Source organism: Cyprinus carpio, chromosome A23, assembly GCF_018340385.1.
Source record: "Cyprinus carpio isolate SPL01 chromosome A23, ASM1834038v1, whole genome shotgun sequence".
NCBI classification, from domain to species: domain Eukaryota; kingdom Metazoa; phylum Chordata; class Actinopteri; order Cypriniformes; family Cyprinidae; genus Cyprinus; species Cyprinus carpio.
The window spans coordinates 11,572,883-11,598,343 of record NC_056594.1 but is presented as its reverse complement, the minus strand read 5'-3'; the positions used below and the strand labels follow the sequence as shown (position 1 = coordinate 11,598,343).

At 39.6% G+C, this 25,461-nt stretch overlaps 1 protein-coding gene across 6 annotated transcripts in view; it reads right to left on the bottom strand.

Annotated features, from left to right (window-relative positions):
- The window catches only part of LOC109055120 (arginine-glutamic acid dipeptide repeats protein-like), a 155,201-nt gene that overhangs the window by 59,421 nt on the left and 70,319 nt on the right, over positions 1-25,461 (bottom strand). For all 6 annotated transcript variants that reach the window (XM_042713152.1, XM_042713151.1, XM_042713153.1 and 3 more), the window contains 2 exons: positions 21,944-22,403; positions 10,808-10,878 (listed from right to left, as the gene is read on the bottom strand). In XM_042713152.1, the coding sequence (XP_042569086.1) occupies positions 10,808-10,878; positions 21,944-22,259 (387 nt within the window). In that variant the 5' untranslated portion in view covers positions 22,260-22,403. The remainder of the gene's footprint in view (positions 1-10,807; positions 10,879-21,943; positions 22,404-25,461) is intronic.

Here is a 25,461-nt window from a genome sequence, read left to right as displayed (position 1 = left end):
GTGCAGAGACACTCTAGAAAGGCAGGGAAGAAAGGGAGAGGAAAAGAGACAGATGAGAAGGAAGCAGCGTAAGGTGCTGCGAGTCAGAGAGAGAGAAGACTAGTCGTGTCTGGAAGGGAGGATCCAATTACATGGCAGCCAGGCCAAGCACATGTGTTTGGAGAACAGGATTGTTGCAATACATATTGGTCGTCCAAAGACTGCGTAACGCACTTGGCTAATACACAACATGAAGCGAATTACTTAGAGGCAAATATCAATTACAATATTTTACTTAACAAGAACAGGAACTCCAACAATCTATAATGTTCTTGAGGAGGTAAAAAAAACAGAAACAAATGTTAAAACATCAAGCCCAATTTTCAATTGTAATTAAAATGCTGAGGATTACATCAGTATAATAGTTGTTTTATCACAGTGACTGGGAAAGTGTAAACATTTCATTCGTTTTGGTATCTTTGTCATTTTTTTTCTCTTTGACATCAAAAAGGATGAGATAGAGAAGCCTGCCTTTCCTTTTTTAAGATGAAACAGTGGGGTTGAATGCCAGGGTACAGCGTTCCCAGCTTCAGATGCTAGTGAAGACATCAGAAGAGGGAATTTGCCTATGATGTGCCAAAAAACGGCATTGTGTCTCTGCGGCAGATTCCAGCAATCCGAGATGAGGAAAGCAAAATTAACATATCTGTTCCTCCGAGACCCAAATGATTTCTAATGCATGAAGATACCTGACAAATACCCACCCCGCCTCCAGCGGGGGTAGTCCTGGAAGGGAAAGCCATGATAATGAAACGTGGTGAGAAAGGCTCTGTTTAATAATTTAGTCTTGCCCGTCGAGGATCTGCTATTGATTGTGCTTTCAGGTGTCTTATGAAAATGTTATCTCCAGCCTCGCGGTTCTCCCGGCTCCATCTGGCAATATAATCACCACCCCATACACCACTGTTGACCCCACACACCTCCATTTTGATTTTACCCCTTGTTCTTGCTCTTCCTCCTCCCTCTATCCCTCTTTCTCACCCCCACCCCCCGGCCACACAGCTGGTTTCCATAGTAGCATTTACTGAAAGCACATAGCTGTTAAAGGTATAAAGGCCTGTTCACACCGGGACGAATTTCGCGTGCGATATTCGCTGACGTTTAACGCCTTGTGACTAAACAAATGGCGCCAATGTGAGTGTGCACACCGACGCGAAAAACGCCACGCGTAAAAGCGTCATTTTTTAAAAAACGCCTCGGGTTCGTTTTTTTGTTTTGACGCACCGCGTCAAAAACTATACGACATTTCTGAGAATGACGCTTTTTCACACCCTGGAGCTTCTGAAGTTACAGTAAAACACAACTTGGGGGCACTCAAAACACAAAACTGTCTTTGAGCACACATACGTAAAGTAGCCAAGTAGTGTCTACACTGGGGGAAAGCACGAAGATGCAAGGCTGTTAAAGGTAAAGGGTGAAAAAAGAGAGGGATAAAAGAGAACTAGTATTTCTAGTATTTCTGTTTTGTGATCTAGAAGGGGCGAAAAAAGAGGGATGTGTGATCTAGAAGGGGGCACACAAGGTGACTATTCTCTCTTGCTTTATCTTATTTGGGTACTATTAGGAATGCACTGGTAAAGAAATCACTGGTATTTCAGTAAAAAGGTAACATAGGAATGCACTGGTAAAGAAATATATGGTGTTTATGTATAAAGGTATATATATATAGAATATTTATAGGTTTTTTTTTTTCAATCAAATTTTGAAAGAATCCAATTATCAGATCTGTGCATTTAATGTTTAGTGATAATTTTGTTTTTTTTTACAAAACAAAAAAATTTCACTGTGGTATTGAAAGTTAAATTTTGCTGGTATTGGCATCAACTAAAGAAATTATTATTGTGACGACCTTATCAATTACGTATCGATTTGAATTTTGTTGGTTTGCCTTAATGGCTTAATTTTGGGAAAAAGCACCAAAAACAAACAGATACAAACAGAGCTTCAATTGGTTTTGGAGAGATGCCCATTTGGAAGAGGTGCAGCGTGGGCTATGTGTATTTTTGCACAGTGCTAAGTACCTAATGTCATTACCACCAGCAGCATTAATGCTTCCTTTAGTGGAATTTCAAGTATACAGCAGGGAGGGAGAAAAAAAGAGCCCCACTTCATTCAAGAACATTAATCAAAACGGGAATTAAGTTGCAGCATTTTACAGCAGATTTACGCACACAGGCCCGACGCTTAAAGAGCTTTACAGTCAGGTTTGCCGAAATAAACCACACTGATGAATAATTCAACATAATTAAAACAAACATAATTTGCTAAAAAATATGGCAGGAAATAAAAGTAAGACTATTTGACTACCATTACAGGCCCACCAATTGATTCAAAAAGACCACTGGTGAAAACGCATGTTTTAGCATGTTGCTCCTTCTGAATTTAGCATTGTGTGTGATGTCATCCTGCTTGCTGGACAAAAAACACTCCCCCTCCTACATGGTTCCCTCAGTGCCAACACTCACAGCTAAACCTGTAGCCGCTCTGTATTCCTGCCCTACTCTAAACACGCTACCCTGCAGACAAAGTGCAAGCAGGGATATTTCAATCATGCGCTCCAGAGCAGAGGTGCAGCGCCAGCTCTCTAACTGCCGGTAGAGCCCGCTGCCAGAGGCGCTTTTTCAGAGCCGCACACAATAACGACAGAACAAAAACCTGGGGGCCACTTGTGAGAAACGCACCTTTACATATTTATACATGCAAATGCACCAACTCATTTTCAGCGGCTGAGCAGGCAGAGGAGTGATGGCAGGGGGAGGGTTGAACGCGTCAAGTGTAATGCTGAGAGAGATAGAAAACGCAAAGCCATCCCTGTCCACACAGCATCTCTTAATGACTGCAGGCTCTCTGATGTAAAGATGGCAGCGGCTGCCGCTCAGCTCAATAAATATTAACAAGAATTACGACTGATGGCGCTGCTCACTGATCCATAATTGCATTTCAAAATGCTGGAGCTTGTCGGGGGGATGAGGAGGGGATCCCGATGGGGGAGTATGTGTGCACGGAAGCAGCTTTAGGACTGATGAGGTAACCTACGCACCACCCACCTCCAGGCCGGATGCAGATTTCATCAGAGCAGCATCGGGCATTTAAGAGAGACACAGGTCATCGTTACACTTTTAAAGAGACTCTAATTCAATCAAAATTTAAAACCCATCATCTGTCAACATTTACTCACCCTCACATTGTTTATTGCCTGTGTGAATGTCCCAGTATATATATATATATTTTGGCCATACAATGAAACCCGTTTCTGGACCCCATTGACCTAAATTGCATCAAAAAAACCCTTGAAAATGTGTTGCACAAAAAAAAAAAATCTCAGAGATTTGGAACAATATGAGGGCAAGTAAATAATCACCTCCATTCTGGGTGAACTATCCCTTTAATGTTTTTCAGCTCGTTCAATCCATTTCCTACATGAATATTCCTATATTTCTCCAGACTAATCATTAACACTAATTTTTGTGGTGCATGGGCATCTTTATGGGTTGGAGAAATATGCACAAGGGCATTGAGCACACGCATATCTTCATAAACCCACTTTTATGATCATTCATGTGTGTATGCACATATTTGCATCTTCTTGAAAGCGTTTTAATTAAGGCTTTGAATCATTAGCTTTTGAGGGTGCAGAGATAAGCACAAAAACCATCAGGAGTGAATTACACTGGGAGTTTATTTGCATCCCATGAACGCAGGATCCAGTGCATTAGGGAAGGCTGGCAGTGGGCTTATCAAACACTCCAACCGCACACCCTAATCAACAATATCCGCATAGCCAATAATCAATAGTCTGTGTTAATTGCCATTTCACAGCTACAGTGCAGGAGCGTGGGTCAATGCACAGCCAGTTCAGATTGCGACATCCTTGCCATCCACTGAGCTATTATTTCAAGTGAATCATTAAGTGTCTATGTATAGCTCAGCTCAACAGGCAAACAATGTGTGGAATAATGGGGCTGTAGCAGGCTGACAGATGAAACTGGAGTTTTCACATTTTCAGATTTGATGGGGAAAATCTGTAAAATTCATTTAAAAATGGTTCAATGTGTTAAACAGAGCTGATAGTATTACAATAACTTAACATAAATCAAATGAGCTAAAAATAAACACGCAAAACTGTGAAAGATGGGGGTTCTTATGCTCCAGAATACTGTCAAGAGTTCACCAAATTTTCACAATCTCATACTCACATGATAAATAGAAAAACAATCACAAGATATTTGAACAAAAAGCCAGTTAAGTGTTAATAGTTGGGTTTCCATCAAATTGTTGTTACAGGAATTTAAAAAATAAATAAAACGTATTGCGAAACATTGCAGCATTATGCAGAAACATCCAAATTGTCAAAATGTAAAGAACGTTTCCATCACCTCATTTTCATTCAGGCAAAACTCTATTTTCCTTAAGAAAACACATTTTTATTTAGGCCGAAAATCTACCTCAACCTGAACCTATGCATTAGTTTTGTGTGCATTTATGTACATTTTATGCAGATTTATGGTTTATGTGCATATGAAGTGCTTCCATTTAATTTTCTCAATGGATAGTTCATACACAAATGAAAACCATCATCCTTGAAACTCATGTTTTTCCAAACCTGTATGACTGTTTCACCTGCATCAGACAAAAGATATTTGTTTTGACTTTTTTGATACAATGCATGTCAATAAGCTCTAAAACAATACTGGAACTTATTGACTCTCATTGTATGTACAAAAACACAGTGAGAGTTTTTAAAAATAATAATAATAAATTATGTTCCACAAAAGAAAGTCAGTCATGCACGTTTGGAATGACATGCAGGTGAGTAAATGACAAGCAAAATCTCTAAAACTGTATTTAAGAGTCAGATGGAAACCCAGCAAAGAACAACATTTCTTCTTGCTGTGCATCATTGGAAATCATGAGTTCTTTTTGATAATTGTATTGTACATCACACCTAATTAAATGTCTATAAGCACCAATACAGCGAGAAGAGCAGGGCATTTCTGCCTGCGGCCGAGCCCCCAGAGGCAAGCAGCAATCACTCCATTAGAGGCAGCGCTGTGCTGCAGCTGAGCTGGCCAATATCAGCAAATTAGTTTAGCCACGGGGATGGGGGAAGGGTGCCACGGCAACACACACCGACAACAGTGTCAGTCATCGGGCATATGCAGCCAGCCCAAATTAACAGGAGGAACAAGTGAGGGAGGCAGGCAGAGACAAAGAGGTTAGAGCTGGAGACTGTGATTGACTCGAGGATAAAGGCTTCTGCTGTTTATGATCGATTCGGTGCTGAATTGTCTGTGTGTCTAAGCAACCCAAGAGAGATCTTTTTCTTCCTGTCTCACCTCTTCTCTTCAAAGCCAACAATGTCTCAAGGCTCTGTTTTCAGCCAGTAGAGTGTCAACAGGACTCACTGCATAGCTGCTTTTCCTATTAGCAACAGATACTTAACTGAATGTGTCACACTCGTCACATTAATACAGCGTATGTCTTACGCACAGCACTAATGGGCTGAGGCCATAAAATAAATACACAGAGGCTGTCCACGTCCTTGAAATCAGTATGCACTGCTGGCTTTTAGAGACACAAAATGGTGCTGGGCTAACAGTGGCCCATTATCACACCTGAGCTGAAGCAAAGACCTGTATTGTAGGAGATACAAGCACAGCTCCTCTCTACTTGAGAGAAAAGACATAAGTCTTCAAAACTATGTAGGATTGAGTTTGAACATTTTAAAAGAGCGATAAAATCTGACACTGGCATCATAAATATAGCAGTTTTAGCTCAAAAAACACTAAAACACAATTATTCTGGTCCAGCTATAACAGTGACCACAATCTTTTTAAGCAATGTTAGATCTGGAAGTATTTTCCCCATTCATTTCTCTATATTCTCTATTATCTATACACTGAAAAGAGTTGTCCTCCTTAATACTTTTGTGGAAACTGATATTTTCTTTGATGAACAAAGTTTAATAGAACAGCCTTTTTGACAAATCTTTGAGGCAACAAATGTTGCAATAAACAAATGATGCATATGTGTGTGTAAGCTAACAAGTGGGCAATGCTCTTTAAACTGAACGTTGGGGCTTGTGTGTGTGTAAGAGTTGGCGAGACGGACAGAAGACAAACATAGCAGCAACTCACTATATTCCCCAAACCTGTTTTCCTCTGTTAATTATCTTTTAATCTGTCTGTATCACAGAAATGTTTACACAAGCTGAGGGGAGCTCAGTTAGCTGTGCCTTAAATCACAATGTGTGTATGAAATAGGAGTGACTGTGTGCGCTCACAAACAAGGGTTGAGGCAGCTGTCTTTGTGTATCTTTAAGCTCGTTTAAGCAGGAGGCTATTTCAGATTATGAATATAACTGAGGGGTAAAAGGAAAAGGTTGAGTGAAAAGCGTGTCAATTAACGGTCTAATTTGGACTGAGTGAAGGGCGGAAACATCTCTGTGACAGTGTGAAGATCTGTGAATTTGTGTGCATCAACATACAAGCCCTACACACCGGCCAACCGCACACACAAAAAGATCTCATCGCTCAAAGTGGGCAGAGGGATTGATTGCAGCATGCAGGTTTTCTCTGTGGTGCTAACTGGATTCCCAGGTCATTAGATAAAGTACACAGGGTGATGTTGTTCAACCCTTAAGACTAGAGGAGAACCATATTAATGAGGTTATTTTGCCCAAAGCAAGGCAATTTCCTCACCTCATGGCAGAAGAGGGTCGCTGAGAGAGAGGCTCATGTGACGCTGCATGAAACAGAAGCTCTCAAAACCAGGCTAGCAAAAATACGGCTGAAACCTGTCCTCCAGAGAGCCATGATCGTTATGCATGTAATGAATTCACTTTATTATGTAGCAACACTCTGTAAATCCACTAATGCTGGAACCTTTCCGATATCCTCATTTACCGTTATGGCCTGCTCAATACAAGTGAATGAATCAAGCCTGCGTTAAAAGTTAAGAAAGGGTGAGAATGCATAAGAAAGGTCATCAATGGTGGGGGGGATGGGGGGGGGGTGAGTGTGGAGTGGGGTCAGGGCAATTGACCTCAAGGTTTTTCCACCATTTCAGTGGACAGATGCTTGCTTCCCAATTAAAAAGAGAGGGCTGACAGCCGGCGTTTAGAGGTGAGTATCTGAGCTGTAGCACAATTGTTTCAAATGAGCTGAAAAATCCCACAGCTATGAAACTCATATTCCACATGTTGGGGAAAAAAAAGCAGTGCACTTAATAGGAATGGCCAAACGACATTTTTCAAAACTAGATGATTTGCATTGCCTAAACAACTAGTTCAATCGATATCGAAAAATAAATAATCATGTACATGACTACACACACACACATACACTAGGGCTGCAACTAACAATTATTTTGATAATCGATTAGTTGGCCGATTATTTTTTCGATTAAAAGGATTTTTTTTTTTTAAAACACAATTTTCTTTCATTTTATTGACAAAAACACACTATTCCACATTCTGCCCAATGTCCTTCAAACAAATGTGCCAACTGAATGCTATGAAAACATACAGTGCTTAATTTATTAGACCACCTGTCATAATAGAGAAAACAAAAATATTTTAGAATATGGTGATTTATTTATTAGAAAAAATGTAAAATGTTATTGTCATTTATTGGTCGAATAACAAACCGAAACAACTAAATAGTATTCATTCACATAATAACAAAAATGGCCTCCTTTGCCTTTGATAACAGCTTGCATGCTTGCTGGCATTGTTTATGTACTTTTTTATTTTTTGGGTAAAAACACAAAATTTAAAGCTCTTGACTATTTTTTTTCTGTCTTTCTTTCATAGATAACAGCAATAATTATATTTTAGCATTAGAAATAGCTTACTACTGTTACTAAAGAGTTTACGCATATTGGAGGACTAACCAATACAGAAAGCTAAAAAATGATTTTGGTAGTTACCAATACTGTTAGTTAAGAGCAGCAGTGGGACAAACCTTACAGTTATTGTTTTAAAAGTTATGTTAGTTTGTTTTAATAAATTTGTTAATCACTGTAGGCAATAGAGTTTAAATCTCTAGATCAAAAATTAAAATAATAAAGATAATTGAGACAAATCAAATCACAAAGTTCTGCAGGAACAAGCGACGCGTGCACTTTGATCACAGTCAGTCTCCTCTTACTGTCATTTCTTTATCCTGTAAAAGCATCTGACATTTATATTCAGACAATTACACACTGCTGTCCCTTCAGTTTCTAGTATTCTCATAAATTACTTGCACCGCATGTTGACTTTTAAACAAATTTAATGTTCAACAACAGATATTTCAGCACAGTGAATGTTTTTGTGCTGAATAGTGTCTCCCTCTCTACTGTGTTCCATCTGTTTAATGTGCAGGCATGATGCGCCGGCGCTCTTTCAGTAAAGATTTCAACTTAACGCAGACTGTCAGAACGGGCCTTTATTCAAAAAATGGAAAGGCTCGTGTGAATTTGTGACATTTACAGATAAGGATATGACCGTTAACTGAAAGTTGTTTGTGCTGAGGACGCACACACATATCTGTCAAAGTGACTGACAGGGGAAGCCATTACGTTTATGCATCAGCTTGAAGCTTAAAATAAAGATTTCTCATGTTTTGGGCAGCCTGGATCACATTCTTGCAGGAGCTCATTCTGTTTCCTCCACTATTTTTAGATGCATTTTTGTCCATAGAAATGCGTTATTCAGTGTTGTTATTTGATGTGACCGGCTGAAGTTGGACGTGCACTGTGGACAGACCCGACTAATCGATGAGAATCGTTGTTGATGGTTTTCATTATCGATAATAATCAATTTTGTGTGTATAATCAATATACACATACAACACATATAAACTAAAATATATTTGATGTGTGTATATATATATATATATATATATATATATATATATATATATATATATATATATATATATATATATATATATATATATATATATATATATAAAATACAAATTACACATTTTTGTATTTTTTATATTTAGTTTTAAAAAAATGTTTATAGAATATAAAATTATATTTAATATTTATATACAAATTTGTATATATTTTTTATTCGATTTAGATTTTTTATCTATCTATCTATCTATCTATCTAATCATGTAATCATCACACACACATATATTACATATATTTAATAAAACATCTTAAAATACTAGTTGACCTTACTAATCGACTAGCCAACAATAAGAGACAGGGGTAGTTGCAGGTCGGAGTAATGGGTGTGGAAAAAGGTGGCATGCCAACAGGTGAATGCGACAACAGACACTAACCCTTAACCATTTAGAAAGACCTTTATCCACGCTCCCTACCTTTCGGCACACCCTAATTTTTCGCCACGCCCACTGCTCTAGCCTGCTGTCATTCCTACTTGAACAATTCGACAACTGACAGCTGACTAGCTGTCCATCATGACCCATGCCATGCCTAAAAATTACATGGCAAACCTCTATCCAATCCACTTCATGGCCAACAACATGTATGAGCATTGACTAAGTAGATGGATTAAGGTGTTACAAGATAGAAAGGAGGGCCAGTGAAGCCTTGTCTTCTCCTCTGACATTTACAGCCATCAGACAAAGACCCCTAGATCTGCACTTAATCAAGATGAAGATAATCATGAAACATACTATGTGTTATTCTTGGCAAGAGCAAGATTCTGCTGCCCTCAGCAATCCGATTACAGGCTGCTTGAATGCCCGGACTCTGGCACACACTCCTCTACCTACCTTCCCTTCCTCTGTACATCTTTCTCACTCATCCAGCCAGCCCCCACTTCCTCCATCAGCACCTTGGCTGTTCAGTACCATTAACAAAGCCTCATGGGTCTTCCTCCACACACTCTACGGGGGCTGGGGGTGTGCTGAAGGACCTTTCAGCTAATTGTCTCTTGCTGAGGGGAAGTAGCCATCAGAAAAGCCATAATGTGCTTATTTGCTTGTGACATAACCTTATCTCAACATAGCAACCATCGAATGTGGCACCCATAGAGAGAGAAAAAAAAAAAAAAAACGCAGCTGTCTGTGGCTGCTGGAGGAAATAAATCAGGGAAATATATTGGCTTAATAAAGCAGATTGAATCTGAGGTGGTTTTTCTCTCTGATCAACGTGTCCTTTGAAGATTCAAGCTTTTTAAGTAGCTGGTTAATAATCTATATAAAAAGTGTCAGCGAGGAGCGGATCAAGTGGCGAAAACTACGATCCGCAACAGGAGTTTTTCTTTCCCTTTCTCTCACTTTTTTTTAATTGATCAATTAACGGCATGTAAAACCAAGCTGGCGCTACAGCGTAAACACGTGTGAGCTAGACGAGGCTTTGTAGAGAATATCTGGTGCTCCGCTTCACACAAGCTAATTAAACTTGTAAATCTCAGTGTGTTGCAGACTGATTTTCCTATAGGAGTAAAAACACGGGCATTAAAAGTAGAAAAAGCCAACTGTCAGCACATTTCATTTCCAGAAAACACCCATAAGCCTGGTTAAACAAGCGTTCAGGAAAATCTGAAGGTATGAAACCTCATTTCCAACACTGTAGCAACATTGCTCCTGGACATCAACTGCAACCGGCTATTTCACGGCAAACCTGTACTGATATGAATCAAGGCAATTACCCACATCAAACCCTTGCATTTGATCCTGCTTTTGATTTATAGAAAAATATATCGAATGAAACACAATGGCAACACAGTTACATAAGGGCTGGCGGAGAGGGAGCCCTGATTTGGACAGATGAATGGAAGGAAAAAGCCAAGTCAACTCACCAGCTTGAAGTCCTGAATGCTACAGATGAAGTAGGGTGTGTTCGGCCGTCGGCTCTCTATGTACACACAATCTGTGAAGAAGACAAACAAGAGTGTTACTAACATCATTTAGACTGTCAGACGGGATGATCTCAATTATCTTAATTTCTCAAACCTGCACAAAATCTGTTTCCCTTTGTAAAACACAACTGAAATGTGAGTAATAGGATTAAAGGGCTTTTGGACGCAGGACAGTCCACCCTTTCCAGAACAAACATCTAGGGGAGTCTGAGAAAGATGGTCAGTATTGTTCCAGCATAATTATGTGATGGCAGGTGTTTGTGTAGCAAAGAAAACACAATAAACGAACACAGGAGACAATGTGAAGCTGATGTGATGCAGAATGTATACTAAATTATGCAAATATTACATCACTTTTCCTCCCCTGAAGTGAAGCTGAGCAGAGGGCCTCTGTGTTTAAATTAAATGTGACTGGTGTTCTGGCCAGGTCACGAACCTTCATCTTCTTAACAAAAACATTCACACTGCACAGCCTCCCAACGAGAGAAAGCAGCTTTAGCTAAGTAGACGCACATACACGCACACATACTTCCTTCCTCTGCGGTCAATCTGCCAAACATTTGTAGAGTGCGGGGGATGAAAAGATCACCCTCTTGTTCCAACCGCTTCTCCACAGAGAGACAATCTGAGGCGCTCTTGAAATGGAAAATACTTCAGTGCCGTGCTGCACCGACATCAAAATTATTGTGAGTTACGTGGGGGGGGCGATGTCTTTTTGAAAGAAAGGGAGTGTTTAGAGCTGTTTGCTAGATAGGAATCTTACTGACACAGAAGAATGATCCTCCAAGTTTGAAGACAAGCATTCTTTGATAGTTCAATGTGTTGCGAACACAAAGAGGGCTGTGCTCGGCTGCTTGGATCACCCTCTGTCAGACTCCAAGGTGCCAGCCACCGCTCCATTCAAAACACTTATTACATTACACTGCTATTTCACACTACAAATCCATTTTACACCAGCACCCAAGGCAGAATTTGTGTTACCAAGACCTGTGCGGTTCAGCTTGAGATGAGGTTGCTGTGGTTTCAAGTCAACATGAATTCAAAACTGACCATATTTACATTAAAAGACATTCACAGTGACAAATTCATCCATTCACATTATTCTACAATAAAAAAGTCTCTCCTTATAATCTTTCATCAAAATGCAAGAACTTGCACTGCCTCTTAAATGACTTTCCTTATTTGATGACAACACCTCGGCAAGTCGGTCTATTAGATAATGTTTACCAACTGTCTAGCTATTTTGCATTCAAGTCTGACAAAATTTTTATTGGGACATTCCACTTTTCACAATCCAGCCAACTTCCAGTTCTTACCTTTCATTTTTTCCTTATTGTCTCTAAAGTCACTGTACAAAGGTAAAACGGCTGGCAAATGCCATTTCATGTTTGGTTCAACCGACAAATAAGTATGGCCTAAAGGCCTAGGTGATGTCATCAGAAAAGGAAAGTCATTTCAGAGGCAGAGCAAGTTATTACGTTCCTTTTCTGATGAAATCACTATTAGATAATGTTAACCGATAACCAAGTAGCTATTTTTCATTCAAGTCTGACTAACTTTAGGTTGGATCTTTTCACGATCCAATCAACTCTCAAGGCACACCTTTTTTATAATTTTCACTGAAATTTTTTTCAGTCAAAAATGTTGCTTACAAAAATAAAACGGATCATAAATGCCATTACATGTTAACCACCTGCAAATAAATTAAGGAATTTAAAAGCACAGATCAAACAGCATTCAGGCCTTAAAAATCATACTGTCACCCCCCATTTTTTAAAATAGGCATTAAAGTGCACTATCCAAACTTAAATTGTTGTATTTTATGAACACTTTGGAATATAGACCTAAGGTTGGTCTCTTTTTAAAGAAGAAAATTAGCAGATTTTGGCAAAAGTGGAATTTTTTCAAAAAATTAAAGTATCAAAAAGTTATAGAAGTTTAAATATACCATAAATAAAATGCGCTATATTAATTTAATTTTATTTTATTTATTATAAATATTTTACATAACAGGTTTTACTCTAAAATTGGTATAAAATTAAAGCCTTGTGTCTAAATAAGATATGTTCCAAATTTGAAGTTGATATGAGAGAAATTGAGGTTTCTGTGAGATTTTATTTAGGCCGTCATACCACAAACAGCCACTGGGAGCCATCAAAACTCCTTTGAATTTTGTTTAATGAATTTTTCCCTAGATTTCTCTGTCAATTTTACTTCAAAACTCAAAATAACCACCAAATATGGAATCCTGAGACTCAGACCTTTCCAATGATATGTTTGTTGCCAAGATTATAAAAAGTTTTGATTCAAAAAGACCGTAATGCATTTTGTAATATGACACTTGACACTGCCCACTAAGGGGGAGGAGACCACCATAAGATTTTAAAGTCCCATTTCTATGGTAACGCAATGTCCGATTTCAAAATGGTTTTCACAGGATGAATCTTGGGCTTCTAAGCTTTCAAATGATATATAACTTATGATGAATTTTATAGAGAAAAAGGACAACAAAAAAAAGAGTGCCAAGCGTCCCACAGGTGGGACGGTGACAGTTAAGGGGTTAATATATAAACAAACACAAATTTTGCATCTAAAATCAGTACTAAGGAGATAAGTTAAAAAGTGGCTTATCAGAAAACAGATTTCAAGAGTCATAACATATTCCTAAATCCATGATTCATTCACACTTCCTGGCATGTAAACAAAGGCCATACCGCACGTTACAAAACAAGCTATGCATTAACAAGCAATCAACATCACCATTTTGTCTTCAGCTCGCTAAATCCATAAGCAACATATCGTGTGTGTTGATGGTGGGGTCCAGCCTAGCAGTTATCCAGCATTCATATCTGAACACACAGCTCCTGAAATGTGGCACAAACACACTCTCACACCACGGCGAGGATAGCAGCCTGTGCATGCGTGTGTGTGTGCCATTGCTGTAAGCACAGATTTGGAGATGTTAGAAGTCTTTGTGTCTCTAAATCTGCATGGATAAATGTTTATCTGAACGCTTCAGTATTCCAGGGATGAATTCACATAGCATGGGCTGAGGAGGCTAAAAGCTACTACTAACAAAAGGAGAGTGATTCTATTCCAGCCCTCTTAGTGCACATCATCTTTTATTTATTTGTTTTGCCTAGTGCTGTTATTGATCTCGTTGCGTTTATCAATGCAGCAGGCGGAATAAAGATATTTAATAGGCTGAGCACAGTGTAAACCATTCGGGGGGGGGGGGGGGTTTAAAAATACAGAGGGGGCCATTTTGAGTGGGTTGCATGTGTGACGAGGCTTGTTATCAGCACAGGGTTTTCTAAGGTTGTGTTAGTGGGGTGGGCTGAGCTCTGCCCGTCTGTTTCTACCTGAGCTCACCCTCTCATTTACAAGATAATGTAAGTGAATATATCCATCAGCGCCGTGACTGACCGTCTTCACCAGAGGGGGAGGGGAGACTGGAGAACAAAAGAGACAAATCTCAATGAAATGAGATGACATGTTTCAGAACGTCCCAGGCGGTGTTGAGAGGGATTTACCTTTGAGAATTGCGGCTTATAGTCTCTTAACCCGGCTGGTAGATTCATTTAGAGGAAATGGATTCCCTACATACTGAAAAGGAAATAGATATCTGTGCTGTGAGCTGTAAGGAAAATACTGAGGTATAAAGGTCTGGTTTGAAATGCTTCCTGAGGTAAATGAAGCTGTAAATGTGACTTCAGCCTATTTTTGGAGAATAAAGCTAAAGGAAAATCAATATTATACATTTAATAATAATAATCATTATACAAATCAATAATTATATTTTGCAGTATTTATGTATTTTTCAATATGTATAATTACTTGAAAATAATTAAGAATGAAACTGAATCTGAATCATTTTCATTTAGTAACACCACCATTAAATTATTTGTATTTTTGTAAATTAATAAGCTTTTTTAAATGTTTGACATTCGAGTCTAGATGAACAAAGTCGGCAAAAACAAGAAATTAAGGTTTTAAAACAATCCAAACGGTACTTTTCCCACTCATCTGAGAAATATGTTTCCAAACAAAAGGTCCTCGGGAAATAAACTGCGTTTAATATTTTACAATAATGATGGTGCTTGCTGGCCGTGGAGAGTTGTGAGGCTGTAATTTACACTTTACTCTTTGAGAGCGGACCTTTAAGACTCCAATCTGTTCAGCTGTGTTCCAGCCATTTTGTGCTCTTAGAGAAGCCCCTCTCCGTCAGAGACTGAGCATGCAGAGAAAAAAGGGAAAGAGTCTGAGAGAAGAAGAGAGAAAGAGGGGCATCTGGGGGAGGGGTGTATGGGATTTGAGGGGATGTGTGCTGTTCTAGGGGCTTTGTGGACTCCCAAATGCCTCCCACAGGCCACAGCTCTCTCTCTATTAGTCTCTTTACCTGACTCTCTCGCTCTCTCTCTTAAGTGGCCTGATCTGAACAGAAGGGTGGGGGCTTTGCAAACAGCAGATCCATTATCGACCACTCTGCTGAAGCAGCCTGGCCTCATCCTTAGATTGAGATTTATTGAGCTGAAGAAATAGTCCATCACGCGCAGAGACGTCCTCACACGTACAACGACAAAACGCCCGAGTGGACGTTAGAAGTTGATCTGTTTGCAGCTATTAATTCTGAATGTATTGTCACTTATCACTTAGCAACATGAATATTCATGTGGAAATGGAAGAGGGGTAGCACTCATCCAATCCTCCTCCGCCGAAGCTTATTGTTCACTCAGCCATTCTTCTAAACTGGTGAAGCGTGGCTAATTTAAAACACACCTTTACCAATGAAAGAGGCCTTCCCTGCTTTCCGTGTCAATCCAGTTGCTGTTTTAATCCACTCCGCCTCCAAGGAGGAACACTGAGACACAAAAAGGCTAAAGCAAAATTTCTATATTTCACATGTTCTCAGCTGTTTCCTTTAAGAGAGGGACGGTGTTACTGTTGAGAAAAGCCTTTGGCTAGGAGACATCTTGGCTCAGCGCATCATTGTTAAACGCAGACGGCCACTGTGGTCATCCTTCAACGTGCTTATCTTGAAATTAAAGTAGACGGAGGAATGCAATAACTAAACAGTAGGGGGTTCAGACCAGGTGCTGACTTCACACTCAACGTGTCGCATTCACACCCCTCTCTTCCTACATGCCCGACAAGCGACAAAGCTTCGATCTGCGCTGCTAATGTCACATCGTACTGGGAAGTACTTCAGCGCAGGTGCTTCAGCTGGCACCAATGCCCCGTGTCAGGAGGAACATGCCGTTCTTAACCCTGCTCATCCAATTTACACTGCTGCTCATTTCCTTCGCCTTGAGACCTGCAGCTTCAAACATTCACACACATACTTATTCTGCTCTTCTCTCATATGTCAAGCTTGCAAATTTTTGCCTCATCTCATAGCAAGAGATTAATACCTCCGGTCTGAATTAGATCAAACCTTGTGCGGATGTGCCCTCGGAGTAGCGGGCAGAAAGAAGCTGACTCCCTCTGGGCCGGGAACAGAAGCCGTTTGACGAGTGTGGTACACTTAGTCTGTAGAAGCTTTTTAATTTGTAATTGGCAGGTGGTTCGATTTCTCAAAAGCCTTTACAGTCTCCCTGTTGAACAATGCTACACAAAAGGAAATTTCAGGACAGATCAGGTTCTTTTATTTCAAGCTATCGGCTTGATAGGGATTTCTCCACATAGTTTTTGAAACATTGTGAAGGAAGAATTTTTGTGACACTTAAGCCTTTTATTTTGGGAAGAATAAAACTTGACAAATGGGGGTTTAAAAAGAAGAAACAAACAAACGCATCAAACAATGACTATTTGTATATCTTAACCAAAGTGCATTTTGTTTCACACTGTGTTATCATGCTGAGTTAGCTAATCATTCATTTACATGTAGAACTATTAAAATGCACAGAAGCAAAACACTCATTGGAAAGATCAGATATAGGGACATGCAGATATTTAAATAAAGTGGAAAAACACTCATTGGAAAGAGCAGATATAGGGACATGCAGATATTATAGACAACATTAAATTGGAAAGATCAGATATAGGGACATGCAGATATTTAAATGAGGATGCACAGATAAATATAAAAAACTGTTCAATACAATAAATAAATTGACAAGATAAACAATGTGGTTCCGAGGCATCATGCATCAGACAAACGGTCACATAAACTAAATAAAGATCTTTTTGGCACAACCCATAACATGAGCGACCCTCAGGAAAAAAATGAATGCTACATGAGTGTAGAATGTGTCCCTTTTAATTGAAGGCATTTAATGATTTGATTTAGACAGCAAAGCTTCTGTTGTCCCCTTCGAGACATGGACCTGAGGGTCTCCTTGTCACCTGCTCTGCCGCCGCTTGCTTTTTATCCCCCATCTCTCTTTCTGTCTGTCTAAATCTTGAGACAGCTGGAAGCAGAGTGGAAGACATGCATGGAAAAGTTGTCTCTCAACATGGGGTGATACTGTTGTTGTCTCTTCAGAAGAGCAACAGGGAGATGAAGACTGCTGCTTGATGACTCACTCAGGTGGTCAAATGCTGTTAGTTTCACCTCACTGAATAATACATGACTCAAAGCCAAGAGAGAGCTTGGTTTCTCCCCTCTCACAACAAACGGAGGAGGACGAGGAGAAGAAGTTTATTTCGGCGATGACCTGAGCGCTCTTTGCGAAGGTGGTGCATGTCCATTTTCACCCTGCCAAGTCTATTGTGCTCATTCTTGACTGTGTTCCAGGGAAAGATCTGAAGATATACTCACCTGTTATTGTTTCTATAACCTCTCTCTACTGTATCCACTGACAAACATGAAATGTACTCCGAGCTGCTAATAAGGCAAAAATGCGAACAGACAAAGAACCAGTCTTGAAATGACATTAGCGAGCTGACAAGGAATCCAAACAGCTCTGTGTGGAAGTGAGGACAATGTGTTCAAGCTCCAGTGGACATCTCAGCCTTACGGAAAAGACTGCAATCTTTGGGTGTCTCAGTAATTAGGTGACAGCTGTCCAGACACCCACTGGCAGCCAGGAGAGAGAGGAATAGAGGACATCTTCAGGGACAAACTCATTTAAGAACTTTCATGCCTTTTGTAAATTCAACATCTAGACCTCCACCCTCAATCATAACCCCAACCATAAGCTCCAGTCCAAAATCTAGTGCGCTGATTTGTCGTCTACTCCCTACATAGCCAGCAGCCAAAGAAAACTCACAAGTGAGTGAACTGGAATGCTCTAGACACACAGCAGCTCCACATTTTTTCCACTGACAGCAATGCATTCTGGGATTGCCTTAGACTCTGTTTAGGGAAGCACTAATACCATACTTCATTATAATTTACTGAAAATAAATAATAATAATAACAATAATAATATAGTTAATAATGATAGTAATAATTTATTCCAAGTGTATTGTTATTATTATTAAAATACAACTAGAAATAAAAATTATTTCTAGTTTATTATTTTTCTAATTTATTATTACTATTTTATTGTTATTAATACAAAAATGCTGCAAAATTTTTGCGTCAAGAGTGCATCTATGCTTCCTTAAAATGCTCTCTAGCTAGGCAGCCTGCTAGGTCTAGTAAGGGCTCTATAATGAGTACCATAAAGCCCACCCCAACCCTCAGCTGAGCCCACTGTGGACATTCACCTCTTTTTATTGTCAGCATTGTCATCACATGGGTGGGAGTGGTACTCATCCAGCCAATCCCGCTTGATGAGCTCTCCATTTTAAAAGCCAAATGGCAGCCAGGGAGACAAATTGCCGTCACAGTACAAGGACATTGGTGCGACTCCGGGTTGTAAAGACGGACTGCAGACAGCCACGGTCAGCTCGTAGAGGCCTGAGTATTGATCTCATGTGTGTATAATCTCCCGGCTGGATCCATAAGCTGCCTTTGTGTAGCGAATATCCGCAAAGCTACAGGGGAGCCTGGACACCAGAACGCCACTCAAAGCCCGGATCGATTCAGCTGCTTTACTCTTCCTTCCATCTGAGCGGCCCTGCCTGCAATACAAATGCCTATCTATCTCTCTTTCCCCATCCATATAACAATCTGCTCACTCCTCTTTTCCATTCCTTCCTTCCTACCTTACTCAAGCACATTCCATCTCTCCAACGACAAGACTACGTGCCCTATTTGCTTTTTTCAGACAGCCTAATAAAAGCTTGCTATAAAATCGTTAGCAGGCAAAAAAGAATGAGGGTGATCTCCATGTTGGCTTTCAATATTACTTCCTCTTATCTAGTGCCATACGTGCACACAGCCGACTCTCTCGAGCCACAAAAGCAATTATTGTCTTGTTTCAGTTCTCTACTTTGATTACACTTTCTTTTTCCGTTGGCCTCTCCCCTTTTTTAATACCCACTCCAAGGGTGGCCGGTTTTACATATTGTGTGTCACTAGACAAATATAAAAGGATTTAACATTTAGTAGAGTTTAATCCAGCACAGGCTTTGTGTCTACTTAAGCCTCCCGAATCAAATCTGATTGCAATAAAGCTGCAGCGACTGACTGCAAACTAAATGCATGCATATACACCTAGACGCAGAAAATTACATGAAATAATGCAGAAATTGTGATATGGTGCTAAGTGTTTCAAAGTGGGGGCTTAGCACGTTATTAGGAAAGGTGATTTGTAAAGATTCATCAAAGGTGACATATCATGAAAATCTGACTTTTCCTGGTTTTAAGTGCTATAATTAGGTCCCCGGTGCATCTACCAACCAAGGAAACATGAAAAAGGTTAACCCAGGAACTTTGCTTTGGTAAGCCTTTTTCTGCAAGCGTCTGATTTCACTCCCCTAGTGACACTGCAAAGGGATCTCATTATAATATTACCGCCCCTTAATCTGTAAGCTTCCACCCATGGCGCCGTCATATTGATTTCGCAAGCGACAACGGTGTATCAGTTCTAATGTCATGGCAAAAGTTTGAGCAAAACATGCTAACTGTTCTGTCTTTGGCTGCATAGACGAGCACAAAACACTGTTTATAGTCCCAGCCTCAGAGAAGACAAGAGAGCAATGGATTTATTGATTTATTTACTGTATATTCCTGCTGCCACACAGATCTAAAATAAACATGCGATTTATTTCCCAACTGTTTACCTTCACAGACATAACCCACTGTTTTTGTAACTCGTGTGTGTTTTTAACGTAAACTTGTGTGTGAATGAGAACTTAGTTTAGTACTTGCATGCTGTGACAGCCGCTTTCTGCACGTGTGCACTCAGAAAACTGTATATCAGAAGCTATACTAATATGGTTTAAAACACATTTTAGTATAGATTTTAACATGATAAACATGATAATCTGAATCAAAACAGATTTTTTTTTAGCAGGTACGAGCTGTAATGGCACAGCTCTATTCTGGAAAATGGGGTGGGGAGCAGCAACTCATTTGCATTTAAAGAGACATGCACGAAAAACAGCGTGTTTCTGCTTCCACTCAAAATAGGCATTTTCAAAATGAGATAATAAATGACCTGTGGGTTATTTGAGCTGAAACTTCACAGACACATTCTGGGGACACCAGAGACTTATATTACATATTGTAAAAAGGGGCATAATATGTCTCCTTAAAAAAAAAACCTTACACTCACTTCTTCTGGACATGAAGCTGGATCATGAATGATTCGCGCGAAGATAAGACGTATTTAGGTAGATCGGGGGTGCATTCCCTTCAAAAACAAATGTAATACACTGCGTCCTCAGCGTCTCACTCTGGGCGGGTCGAAGGTAAGACGCCAGTCCAGTCTGTGCTGACACACTAGTGTCAATCAAACAATCGTGGGACGAGCCTGTCTGTGTGACCTCACACTGACAGGCATCCGAGATCGGCTCAATTTGAGAAAGGGGAAATGATTTAACGACATAAATAAAAATTATTATAGGGTGGTTGCGAATACACACTGCCTACACACATTTCAGTTCAAACAGCTTGTAAAAGTGCATGTAGCATCCGATGATCACTTTAATTCCACCACAACAGATGATGTTTGTCATTTTAGAGATCTAAGGATTAAGATCTTTTCCTTCCCTTTTTTAAATAACAAAAGCGCTTCAAAGCAGCCATCTTCAAAACTTGGTGACATCCCTTTCTATTCTCCACTGCAGCACTGACAAAATCAACTTACATGCCACAGACATGTGATTCAATTCAGTCTTATCTAAAACGTAGCAGCAGTACTCTCCAAAACAGAGCAGGGAAGGGGCCTGCTGGGTTATTACCGAAAGACAGCTTCAGCAACTGTGTTTTCTAGGGCCTTCAGCAGATAATGCCTCCAACCCGATTCCACTGGGGCAAAGGCTGGAGGAAGAGAAGGAGGGGGGCAAACCCCACGCCATTCCCCACCTTCCCCTTCTGAGCAAACACGTCTCTAAGCAGAAGACACGGAGTGAAGAGACAAGATTGGAAATTGCGCATTGACTATAATCTGATGTCTTCACATTAAATAACTAAGCATACTGCTTGACCTTTCTGTTGCTGCTAAATAATGAAAGACATGGTGAGGATGATTTAAGACTATGGCAGCTGCGCTACACAGCCGTGGCTTGCCCTTCGCCGGAGTGTTGACATTTCCCCCCAGCCTCATGTACAACCAATTTCTAAACAGCAGGTGAAAGAGAGGCCATGTTTACAGCGCAGGAAAAGGTTATTGCTCTGGTCTAGGCTCAATCTCTAATAAAGACCTAATGTGGACCGTTACGCTTTTTTTGCCACTCAATGAAAAATATAAAGAAAAACAAGAATCTTGTGTGTGCTTTGGAAAGCTAAGTATGAAAAATATGACCGTTTCAAATATCATCATACTGATTCCTTCCGCATTTTCATCAAGCAGCAGTGAATTTATTTAGTCAAGTATAGCAGCCAATGAAAATGCATTTCTTCTCATCCAAGTTGTGGATGCAGTGACATGTTTATGCTACGCTGAAGCACCATTATCAGCAAAGCTAACAAAATATTGCCAAATACATACTTGGTGTCCAAACAGCATGCTTATATTATGACAATCGGCTCAAATTCCTCCAGACTCAGACAGACAAAAGTATTGTACAACCGTAACTCACCGCCAGGTCTGTAAACAATATCGTCCTCCGTAATGAAGGAAGTGATCTCGCCGTTCTCTGTTCGCTCATATCGCGACTTCTTCTTGGGCAGCTTTTTCTTGCTCTTTTTTGAGGCATCCTCCGCAGTGGCAGCCCCAGGTGTCTCATTGTCGTCGTCTTCACTGTGTTCGCTCTCTGCATAGTTCTTAGCCCCGCCCTCTAGCGTGCAACTGCGCCGAGGCCGCGAGCTCTCACTTTCGCGGGTTTTGTCACGCTTTTCGCGGTCTCTGTCCCGGTCGCGCTCCCTCTCCTTGTCTTTCTCTTTGTCGGCAGTCATGATTCGCCACGTGCCTTCTTCTGTCCTCTCACGGCTGGGCCTCCGTGAAAGGTAGACTGTGAGCCTGGGCTTCAGTCTTCTGAATTTACCAATCAAATCCAGGGAAAATTTGGCCACACCAACAACCCCAGTGTTTCAGAAGAGCTGAAGGAAGAAAATAAAAACATTGTTAGAGGGGTCAATTAAGTGACACACTTTATCTACATATATGTATATATATATATATATATATGCATTTTCTTTGTAGAATGACATTTGATTCATCACACAATTAAAAATATTTTCGAGTTTTTTTTATTTTTAGGCAAAATCAGTGTAAGGGTAGGGCTGGACAATAATTCAATATCAATATGTATTGCGATATACATTTTTTTCAATAACGGTGATATGGTTTTTAAACATTTCCGATATTTGGATATACCAGTGTTTCCCATACATTGATTTATTTGTGGCGTTTGACTTCATTGAATAAATATGAGCACTGCACGTTTCAAAATCAAAACACGTCGCGGGTGTTTTTATGAATGATCTCTAAACCAACTGTTTTCATAAAAGTTTCAAAGGCATTTTCATTTTATCTGATAAAGAAGCGTTCATAAGCGGAGTTGCTTTGATTATAGCCGTACTGGAGAAACCGCTGGGTCTACCACTCTCACAGCGCCTTCTGCTGGCAGACAATCAGTTTGCATTAAAGCCCGGCTCCAGCAACATGCTTTTTTTTTTTCTGCAGCAACTCAAGAGCACTCTTCATACTCTTTATACTGACTAAAGCACATTTGTTTCAATCTATAAGAATAATCAGCTCACACTACCAGTCAAAATTTTTTGAACAGGAAGATTTTAAAGGTTTAAAAAAAAAAATTTGTATAATGTTTTTCTTTTAAAGGATTCTTCTGCTCACCAAGCCTGCATTTATTTGATCCAAAGAACTGCAAAAACAGTTACATTTTGAAATATTTTTACTATTTAAAATAAATGTTTTATTTTAAAATGTAGTTTATTCCTGTGATCAAAGCTGAATTTTCAGCATCATTACTCCAGTCTTGGCATGATCTTCAGAAATCATTCTATTACGCTGATTTACTGATTATCAATATTTAAGAGTTGAGTACTTGTTTTTCGGGATTCTTTGAAGAATAGAAAAAACAAAAGATCAGCATTTATCTGAAACAAAGCTTTTGTAACAAGATTATACACTATTCCATTCAAAAGCTTTGAGTCAGCATGATTTCTTTCTTTCTTTCTTTCTTTCGGAAAGAAATTATAGAAATTTTAATTTAGCAGAGATGCTTTAAATTGATCAAAAGTGATGATAAAGACATTTATAATGTTAAAAATATTTCTTCAAATAAATGTTCTTCTGAACTTTCTATTCATCAAGAAACCTGAAAAAATTCTACTCAGCTGATTTCAACAAATAATTTTGAGCAGCAAATCAGAATATAAGAATGATTTCTGAAGGATCATGTAATCAGAGTAATGATGCTAAAAATATAGCTTTGAAATCACAGGAATAAATTATATTTTAAAATATTAAAATATAATTAAAAATCTTACTGTTCAAAAACTTTTGACTGATAGTATATATTAGCCCTATAGTTTGAAGTTAAAGATATTAATTTTAATTAGGTGAGTCTGAAATGATTTTTTGACAGTGATTTCACATTTATTGTTTGTATGAAGGCTATAAAAAAAAATGTTTTGGTTTTTTTTTCCCAAAAATATTAAATGGTTTTAAAAAATGGGTGTCAGACTTGGCAAATTCATTTTTCATAAGGCTTATATACACAGACATCTGTTTATATACACAGACATCTGTTGTGGGCGTTCTTGGCAGTTTTTACAAGGCTGTTTTAATAGTGTTCATATCGATATCGGAATTATCGTATCGACCGAAATTAAGAAATATATCGAGATATAAATTTTGGCCATATCGTCCAGCTCTATGTCAGGGTGATTGAACAATTCTGATACTACAGTGAAGTAGTAGTTTTGTGTGGCAAAATGCAACCAACAGGCAGAAACATGCAGTAAAAAACCCATTAAAACAGGAAATTACATCATAGAGAGAACCAGTGCAGACCACTCATGACTCTGTCAAGGTCAACAAGAACAGCATAATTGGACCTTTTTAACAAGACTATACAAGACTTGTAAAATGTCACGTGGTGCAACTCTACCAAAACTATGAATTAATCATAAAATTAAAAATAAAACTTGCAGTGAGATATTTGTAAAACCAAGGGCCTGCTGATACTCATGCAATAGGTTTAATCAATCACAGCCGGCGAGCAAAAAGGAAGATCAACCGGCGGTCTTCTCCACAGCAGCAGCGCACATCCTCAGGAGAGCTCTGAGCACAGCTATATCAAAAGAGCACTAACTTCAAGCTGCCTGCTCTATTCCCCAACTCATTTTTGCCTGGCGATGAAAAGCAGCACTATGTTTCCCTGCACAGTGACCTAAACAGGATTCCCCACTGCATTATCAAATAGGCTCAGCTGCACGTTTTACAGGGTATTAGGCTTATACAGACCTTTGCACAACTAGCCAGTTCAGGCTATCGAGAATTCCTTACAAGCAATATGTTAGACTGGAATAAGATCCGGCGCTCCCTCCAGGCCACAGTGTTTGTTGGCTGTGCATGCTGGTCAGACTAACTACAGCCAGAGGCGGCCCTACCTCAGCTAGCACAGCGATCACCCATGGAAATCAGAACAGACAGACATGGAGAAGAAAACCTGGCAGAAGACTCAGACAGAAAACAGCTTTGGATCAAATCCTGTTTTTACAACGCTTGCTGCTACTTGCCTCTTTTAAGTCAACATTCATAAAAATAAAGATCAATCTTTCATTGGCCGAAAAGCGCGAAGCGGAAAAAAACAAACCGAGACCACCAATATGAATGCATGAAATGGCTGCGTAACGATGAAGTGCACTTGAAAGGGTTTGCGCCGCTTCCCCCCTCTTCAGATAAACGGGAAAGTAAAGATTACAGCCTCTGGTGCAGCTAAACCTGACAACTGCCGAAAAAGCTACAGCGAGTGAATTTGGAAATGCGAGGAGCCTGCGGGAGGACAGCAGCAGGACAGAATTGGGCTGTTTGTCAGTGTGAGAGGTGTGTTTATAGAGCAGGTATAAAAATGAAGAGAAATGGCTTATGACAGGCACACTGGTGCAGCTGACAAGCAGTCCTGTCAAT